The following is a 9,265-nucleotide window of genomic DNA, read 5'->3' as shown; positions in this document are numbered from 1 at the left end:
ACGGGGCGGAGAGTTAGTGTTTAATGGGTGGAGAGTTTCAGCTTAGGGTGATGGATAGTGGCCATAGTTGCACAATATGAATGTACTTGGAGTCACTCAAAAATGGTTAAAATGGAAAGTTTATATTTTGTATATTTTACCGCAATAAAAAATACATTTGCTTGAATAGTGTGGTTGAGATTCAGTATGCCAGAAAGGTTGTTTGGTGTTTGTGTTGATTCTCATGGTAATGTGCAGTATAGGGAGGCTCTAGGAATCATAAGTTTAGAGCCAAGAGCCTTCGGGATTGTACCGTTAGTTCCTCGTCATCTTTTTAGAGCTGAGAAATGGCCAGGTCGCTCGCTGTGGTTGCTTCAGCTAGAACTCCGATTCGGTTCTACATATTTATTCTTTTGTTTGCCCAGGACACATTTATTGGTTCCTGATATGTGGCAAGCATTATGGATATAAAACTAAAAGATACCATCCATGTCCTTAAGAAACTCACCTTCAAAAATCAGGCTCTTCATGCAGGGATCAGGGTTTTATAATCACACTAATCTCTTCGTTCTTGTCAAGTCGTCACGTTTTTCTAACAATAAAGATGTGCGCTTTGAATTACATTCCCACCACCTCGGAGCATTGGGCACTCACCTTGGGTACCGTTTGGGATTCTATCTGTTACCTCATTTGGTATCATATTTAAGCGTTTTCAATTTTTTTAAATGTTTTTAAAATAGAAGAAAGTACACAGTAAATAAAACTACACTCACAATACAGATTTGGCCTAATATTTTGCCCTATTTCGTTCAGATCTCTGTTTCAGAGATGTCACAGATAGCGCCCTCAACCCCGTTCCTGTCCCCCAGAAGGCACCGCGATCCTCACTCGGGTCCGTGTGGCAGTGGCCACGTAAGCGCGGTGCGGCGTCGCCTCTGGTTAAAGTGCGTCTCTCGCAGCGATGGCGCTGGTGATTGTTTCCTATGGGTTTCCTGTCCGTTTCCCACTTTCGCTGGACTCTTGGCCTTGCTCTTGGTTTGGTTCTTTGTTCTGGTTGTCGTCTTCCGTCTGCTCCCTCCTTCCTGTCTGCGGCTTGCTTTCAGCTTCCTTTACGTGGTGTTGCCCGTCACCCCCGTGTTCTGATGTTACAGTTGGATCTTTATGTCTCCCGTAGGAGACACAGGGAGTGTCCAAGGCCACGGAGATGGCCTCATTAAACTTTAAAAGTTTTGCTTTTCCTAATTCGGTCTTTAGTCCATCTAGAGTTTATTTCTGTGTATGATGTGAGATAGGGCTCCAGAGAGGAAGGGAGAAGGAGAGAGAGATAGAGATATCAGTGATGAGAGAGAATCATGGGTCGGCTGCCTCCTGCATGCCCCCCACTGGGGATGAAGCCCACAACCCAGGCATGTGCCCTGACCGAGAATTTAACCGTGACCTCCTGGTTCATAGGTCAGTGCTCAACCACTGAGCCGCACTGGCCAGGCACTTACAATCCTTTTCTACTAAATGAGCTGCCTCGCCTCTGGAGATACTGTAACCCTAGAGTCTCCCGGAAAACAACAGAGTGTACCCAGACGCAGGAGCCCTTGCTGATGCCCACGTCTCCCCGAGGGCTGGCTCTGGTGTTGCCGAGTGACACGCCTTTCCAAGTTGCTAGACTTAAGCGAAGCAGCTCCCTTTCATACAAATGCTCTCCGAGATGCCTGTGTGCATGCGGGCACGGGGCGCCTTCTCAAGAGGAAGGAGAGGATGGTGCAGTGGTAGGAACTAATATAATTGTAGCAACACGAACTCATTTTTAAATGGGAGCTATTAAGAAGACAAACAACTTTTTTCTTTAAGTCATATTTTTAGCATTTGTCATTCAGAACTGAGAACTTGAAATAATGAGCTTCCCCCAAAGACTAGCTGACAGTTGATTCGTTGACAAATGGGAGGAAAATCTAACTTGGGGTTTGTTTCATCCTCTGCAGATCTCAGTCGCGGCGGGTTGGCAGAGCATTATGAAAGTCCGCACTGGGCACCGCAGCCCGCTTTCCGGAGTGAAGCCAGCTGCCCCTGGGATCAAGTGATCATAGACAGGACTGATCAGGAGGCGTGGCCTTCCATCCCCGGGGCCGAGCCGGAGGCGGCCTCAGAATGCACTGTGGACGCTGACGCCGCCCCCCACGCCCCCCACGGCGGCTCGGAGAACAGCAGCATGGCGACAGGGAGCGCCCCAGGCAGCTTCCCCGGACACGCCAAGAAGACCAATGGCAATAACAGCACCAACGGCGCACTGGTCCAGAGCCCTCCGAACCCCAGTGCCCTGGGCGCAGGGGGCACCCTCGTAGCTGCGGGCTCCAGCTCCGGCCTCGCCCACTGCGCGCTGGGCGCCGGGGAAGGGAAAATGGACAGCATGCTTGCCGAGGGGAGAAGTCAGAACTGCTGGGGCGCTTCCAGCCCCAACGCTGGCATGAACCTCAACCTTAACCCGAACGCCAACCCAGCTGCCTGGCCTGTGCTCGGACATGAAGGAACAGTGGCCACAGGCACCCCTTCCAGTATTTGCAGTCCAGTCAGTGCCATAGGTCACAGTGTGGGCAACCAGAACGGGAACCCGCCGGGCACGCTGGGTGCGTGGGGGAGCTTGCTGCCGCCGGAGAGCACAGAGCCACCAACGCCCACTTCTCAGAATGTGTCTTTCAGCGCACAACCTCAGAACCTTAACACTGATGGACCAAACAACACTAACCCCGCGAGCTCCTCGCCAAACCCTGTCAATGCAATGCAGACCAATGGGCTGCCCACCTGGGGCCTGGCCGTCGGCATGGGGGCCGTCATCCCGCCCCACCTGCAAGGCCTTCCTGGTGCTAACGGGTCGTCAGTCTCTCAAGTCGGTGGGGGCGGTGAAGGAATCGGCAGTTCTGTGTGGGGACTGTCCCCAGGCAGCCCTGCCACCGGAAATAGCAATTCTGGGTTCAGTCAGGGGAATGGAGACACTGTGAACTCAGCATTAAGTGCTAAACAGAATGGATCCAGCAGTGCTGTGCAAAAGGAAGGGAATGGGGGGACCGCCTGGGACTCGGGGCCTCCCGCTGGCCCCGGGATCCTCGCCTGGGGGAGGGGCCGTGGCAATAACAGCGTGGGGGGTATCCATTCAGGAGCGTGGGGCCACCCCAGCCGCAGCACCGCCAACGGTGTGAATGGGGAGTGGGGAAAGCCCCCAAACCAGCATTCCAGTGGTGACGTCAGTGGGAAAGCATCAACAGGGTGGGACAGTCCCGGTGTCGGCAGCCAGAACCCTGCCCTGCAGCCTGGCGGTGAGCACGGGAGCTCGTGGGCCAAGGCTGCCCCTTCTGGAGCCCCGGCGAGCGAAGGCAGCAGCGAGGGCTCTGGCGGCCACAGTGAAGGAGGTGCCGGGAGGGAAGGGGCCGAAGGCCGGAGGCGAGATAAAGGGGTTCTAGACCAAGGGCACATCCAGTTGCCAAGGAACGATCTTGACCCGAGAGTGCTGTCTAATACTGGTTGGGGACAGACTCCTGTAAAGCAAAACACTGCCTGGGAATTTGAAGAGTCCCCGAGGTCTGAGCGAAAGAATGACAACGGAACAGAGGCCTGGGGCTGTGCGGCTCCTCAGCCTTCACACTCAGGGGGGAAGAACGATGGGTCCATCATGAACAGTACAAATACCTCTTCAGTATCGGGGTGGGTCAGCTCGCCACCTGCTGCTGGGCCAGCAAACACAGGCTGGGGGGACAGCAGCGCCAGAGCGCCAAATGGCCCCGGGGTTTGGGGGGACTCCATCAGCTCTGCTGCTGTTCCTAACGCTGCTGCCGCCAAGAGTGGCCACGCCTGGAGTGGGACCGCGAGGCAGGAGGACAAGTCACCCACCTGGGGTGAGCCTCTCAAGCCCAAGTCTCAGAACTGGGGAGACGGACAGAAGCCCAGTCCAGCCTGGAGTGCAGGAGGCGGGGACTGGGCCGACCCGTCTTCCGTCCTTGGGCACCTGGGGGATGGGAAGAAAACTGGCTCTGGGTGGGATGCTGACGGTAGCCGGTCAGGGTCTGGCTGGAGTGATGCTCCCCGGCCTGGGACCGGTGGCTGGGGCAACGGCACGAATACAAAGGCGAATCCAGGGGCAAACTGGGGAGAGTCTTTGAAACCCGGCCCCCAACAGAACTGGGCGAGCAAGCCCCAGGACAGCAGCATGAGTAACTGGGGAGGAGCCGCTTCCGTTAAACAGACAGGGACAGGGTGGATCGGGGGGCCCGTCCCTGTCAGACAGAAGGACGGCAGCGAGGCCACGGGCTGGGAAGAACCTTCTCCCCCGTCCATTCGACGCAAAATGGAGATTGATGATGGTACCTCAGCTTGGGGAGACCCGAGCAGCTACAACAACAAAGCTGTCAACATGTGGGACAGAAACAACCCGGGCCTCCAGGGCAGCGCCACGGCCGCCAGCACCGCCGCCAGCAGCAGTGCCAACGCGGGCGACATGCCAGCGCCGCACCCCGCCAGCGCCCCGCTGACCCGATCGCCGCTGCTCGGCCCAGGTATGGAAGGGGCTTGGCGTTCTTTAAGAGTAAGAACGCGCTCATTCTCACCACAGAGGCATGCGTCCTCCGACCCTGTTTTTACAGCCAGTGGTATTGATGCCCTGCAACTAGCGTTGTGTTTAAGTGGCGTCCAAAGAGATACCTACAGCGGGGCTCGGGCAGCTTTCTGTCCGGAGAGGAGTCCCGGCAGCACTGCCGGTGGCAGGGGGGGCACGGAGGGAACGCGTCCTCTGTACGTACAGCCTCCACCCGCGCTCAGTAGAAGCTCCTGGGAGCGGGGGGCTGGGGAGCCCACCCCAGATTTCTAGTGCCTTAGTGTGGAGGGAAGCCCGTCCACTGGTCACTGCAGATTTCCACGGGGGTTCTGATGTGTGGTCAGCACTGAAATACAGGCCCTGAAGGCCTGAGCAGGTCATTATCCAGTGCCCTTAGGAAGGAACATTCTGGACACTTGAAATCCACTTGCAGACACGGGAGAACGCTGAATGCTAACTAAGAACATTTTTGGTGAATAAGAAATCCTCATAGTAGAGACTCGGTCTAGCAATGAGGTTGAGGGAGCGTCTCCAGAAGTGGATGCTTTTATCCCTGAACTCAGGTTTCACCAAAACATGTAGTTAATGTGAAAGGGATTGCGGGGTGGAGTAGAATCGAATAGGAGGCCATTATGGACTTGATCTGAGCGACCCCAGGGACAGTGGAGTGAGGGCATGAGCTCTTGCCTGGGGTTGCCTCTTGCAGCAGCGGGTGGAAGTGAAGTATTAGTGCCTGTGCCGATCAGAAAAGCCGAAGTCCACTGCTCACTGCTCGTTGCCCCTGCTCGGGGCCTTTTCCATCCGGTTCACTGCCTTGCTCAGTCCCAGGAGCGTCAGCTGGCCGTCCGGGCACTTCAGCTGTGATCCTCACGGGAGTTCTGTGCTCCAGGCAGCGTGAGACGTGCCTTTGCGTTGGAGTACTTAACCCAGTGACGTTCTATTTGCCTTACCACTTAGTGTTCTGGCACAGACAGTGTAACCAAAGCAGAGGACATGCGCAGTAATCACAGAAGAGGCAGGTCAGCCATACCCTAAAGTAAAGCTAGGAAGAAATGGGGTTATGCGTACCGAGGTGGGTAAACAGGTATGTCGTTTCCCTGAAGAAGCCGAGAATGTCCTACACGCTCGCCACTCCCTCATCCTCGGTGTAGAACAGACAAGAGTCCCCGCAGGTGGGAGATCAGCAGGGTGCTGTTCGCGCTCGGCTGTGTTCGCCCTGTGCTTCAGAAATAGGTCCCGCTGCCTCCCCACCAGCAGGCGCTGTTTTAAGCACATGCGGTGGTTGCCATCGAGGAATGCGCTCAGCGGGCTATGTTTGTGGCCGTGGGTTTTCTTGGGGTGCGTTTGGTTAGGGTGTTTCTACTTTTCTGTGTTTGGGGGACTTGGTAGGTGCAAGCAGGAGCAGGGACCAGGCTAAAGAAGGAGGGGGAGGTTCCCCTCCGTGCAAGTCCTGGGACACACACTCAGTTCAAAATGATGGACCGATAACAGTTAGAAATACAGTGTGGTCCCCCAGGTGTCAGTATGACAGACTGAGCACGTTCAGGACCTGTGTTAATGCACTAAAATCCAATCTAAAGAGTTTTTTGTTCCTGATGACACAGTAAGGCAGACAGAGCAGCTCTTGTGAGAGGCGTGTGCCGCTGTTGGAAAAGATCCTTACCGGCAGCCTTCAACTAGAGCCCCCTGCGTGGGACAGAGGGTCAGACAAATTGCGCGAAACCAGGCGTCCGCAAAGCAGTGCCCTTTGCCGCCTGACTGAGCAGACCCCTCTGTTTCCAGCTCCACTCTGTACCCATCTTGATGTCAAACATGAGAGAGTTCTGCAGCTGCCAATTCCGCTCTGTCTCTGCACAGGCCAGTAGCCAGCCAAGCATTATAATAAACCCACATTGCACTTAAGGCCCTGGGTGTGAGCAGAACCCCGTCTCATTAATATTTAAGTCCCTGCCATGCCGAGCACGTAGCAGACGCTCAGATGCTTCAGCAATTGAATTAGGCCTTTATCCTTCCTTCCCTTAATTATAATTGGCCACTTTTTAACTGAACCATCTTCCCAAAAAGGACTGCCTGCCACACTTATAAAATGATATAAGTAGCATCCCATCCGTGGAACAAACTAGAATTGATTTTTTTCTTTCACCGGAGAAAGAATGCCATCTACCGACTTAGCTGTTGTGCCTGAGATGATAGCCTGAGAGAGGGACCGGCTCCCGGCTCTGGCTCCCGGCCTCCTGGCTGCCTGGTGCTTTCATGTCGGTGTGCTGGGTGCCCTCCTCTTAGGCGCTCGGTTTCTCTGTGCTCATAGGAGGGTGAAAATGCAGATTTGAGATGGAATACAATGGCATGCTCGGGCGTCTCGTTGCTATTGTTTTATCCCAGCGCTGTATTTGTCCAGTTGGAGAAGGGAAGCAACGACTCCGTGCAGAAAAGTTTTGCCCAGAGCAGTAGGACAGGGTGGGGCAGAGGATGCAAACACCGTTCATCTTTGTATTGTTTATTAATTATTGTCTCTTCATGTGAACAACTGTGCACCTGCTTTCACCCACCCTGTATTTGAAGGACCATTTTTAAATTTTAATATCCATGTTCTAAAAATTTAAATATAAAGTAGTAATTTGTCCCACCTCATTAAGCCCAACTTTAAACAACCTCTATAAAATCATTAACAAAAAGGGTACCAAGTCACCCCAGCAGTCAACACTGAGCAGTGGAGATTACATTTATTCATTTATTTTAGCAGCATGTATTTAGGGTTATTTTCTGTCTACTGAAAATAGTTGCTTTGCATTGGAATTATCTAGTCTGCTGCTTTTAGCATGTCTTCCAGAGCCTTCGGCACGCTTGGCGATGCACACGTTCTGACGGTGTTAGTTTGGCGCTGTAGGTAAATTCTGTTCTTTCCAGACGTCAACCTCAGATGGAAATGCTGGGAGTTTTACTTTTTAGTAGGCAATTGGTTTTCCATTTATTTTTAAGATTTTGAAACATGCTGCTTTTGCAAACCATTTTCCTTCTATATAAAAATACTCTGTAGACATTTCTGCTGCTTTAATAGGAATTAAAAACTCTTTGCAAAAATTAACTAACTACAATTACCATTGTCTTAAATGTTTACATGTAGTTTGGAGTTGTAGTATTGCCTTTCAAAGATACGGAAGTAGAGGATGACAAGTTTTAGGCGAATTCTTCATTTAATTACCTATGATAAATCAGTATTCTTACAACTGATTGGCCATTAGCAGCCCCTGAGTTATCTTATCATTCCACAGCACACATCATTTTATCAGCTGTGTTAATTTTCCTGATTTAATTTTGTCCCTTCAATTTGTAAAACTGCTTTTCCAAATATACATACACTATTGTTTTCTGTGTAATTACAGGTAATATTCTAGTTGACAGTTGCCGACAATAACTGATTAGAGCTAACTTCCCTGTTATTGGTGATAATTTACATAATATATTGCTCAGCATAGAGCTTGTAATTTAAAATGACTCATAGTTGCATGTCCTTTGGTCATTAATCTATATTACTGTATTTTATTAGAATAAAGAGTGGCACGGGGAGTGATTCCATGTTATTTTAGTCAGAGAATTAATGTTTTCTAATTGAGATGGTAATGTCCATGTTGCAACCAAATGATTGAAAATCTGTGGTTAACTGCTTGCATGTCATGCCTTCTGTTCTTCTATTCAGTTAGTAGTTAAAACATTCTCATTCCACCTGAGAATCCCTGTCTGAAAGCGTGACTAGCCACAGTATGTCTCTCGTGAGCTCAGGCAGGAGCACAATGGCCAGAAGTTGTGTTGCTTGGGAAGAGTGAGGTTGACGTGTAACAGGATGCTCGGCCACAGCACTGAGCAGGGGAACGAGGGAGAATTCCCGGGAAACCCTGGCGATCCATGTGCCTCCGGAGCCACCCCGGCCCCCAGTCCTCCCCTCCGTTCCCATCTGTCAGACAAGTGCCGGGCTCTCACTCAGCCCGCCAGGCGGTCCCGGGGGTGGTCTGTGTACTCAGTTCCTGCTTCGTCTGTGCCTGTGGAATCTGCCATCTTCCCATTTTTTTTGCCTGGATCTGTGTCTGATGGTTGGTCAAAAGATAAGCAAAAATAACTTTCAGTATGGGTTTGCAACTTGTAAACTTTTCTTGTAAGAAAATAATGTAACAAAATTTATTTTAGGTTGTTACATAGACTACCAGAAGTAAACAAGCGACTTCTGAACCATTTGTTTTAAACGGTTCTTTCAAATCCTGTTATGTTGCAAATACTGTGAATGTAATGGTCTTTAATGTTTAATGGACTTGCAGTTTTGTTTTTTATTTTTTATTTATCTTTATTGTTGAAAGTATGGACGTAGAGTTCTAAGTGGATAGGATCGGGAGTGAGGCAATTGCAACTTTAAGAAGCTAAACAAACCTGATTAGATGTGATGTCTCCTTTTCATTTCTAAAAGCTCTCTTTAAGACAGATTATCTCACATTGTTTTGGATTTGAAATTACCGTGTTTCCTGTCTCTGTTTCACTTTGATTCTTTTTCTCTCCCCCATGGCGTCCTTTCAGTTTCCTCGGGCTGGGGAGAGATGCCTAACATTCACTCCAAGGCTGAGAACTCCTGGGGAGAGCCTGCCTCCCCCTCCACCCTGGTGGATAACGGCACAGCAGCGTGGGGCAAGCCGCCCAGCAGCGGCAGCGGATGGGGAGACCAGC

General features: G+C 51.3%; 1 protein-coding gene across 1 annotated transcript in view; it reads left to right on the top strand.

Moving 5' to 3' along the window:
• Positions 1 to 9,265, top strand: part of TNRC6C (trinucleotide repeat containing 6C) — a 39,970-nt gene that overhangs the window by 6,988 nt on the left and 23,717 nt on the right. The window contains exons 2-3 of the mRNA XM_014531731.1: positions 1,956 to 4,517; positions 9,119 to 9,263. Of these exons, the coding sequence (XP_014387217.1) occupies positions 2,183 to 4,517; positions 9,119 to 9,263 (2,480 nt within the window). The 5' untranslated portion in view covers positions 1,956 to 2,182. The remainder of the gene's footprint in view (positions 1 to 1,955; positions 4,518 to 9,118; positions 9,264 to 9,265) is intronic.

The sequence above is a fragment of the Myotis brandtii genome, unplaced genomic scaffold (genome assembly GCF_000412655.1).
Source record: "Myotis brandtii unplaced genomic scaffold, ASM41265v1 scaffold825, whole genome shotgun sequence".
NCBI classification, from domain to species: domain Eukaryota; kingdom Metazoa; phylum Chordata; class Mammalia; order Chiroptera; family Vespertilionidae; genus Myotis; species Myotis brandtii.
Note: the sequence above shows the minus strand (reverse complement) of the source record. Positions and strands in the feature narration are given on the sequence as shown.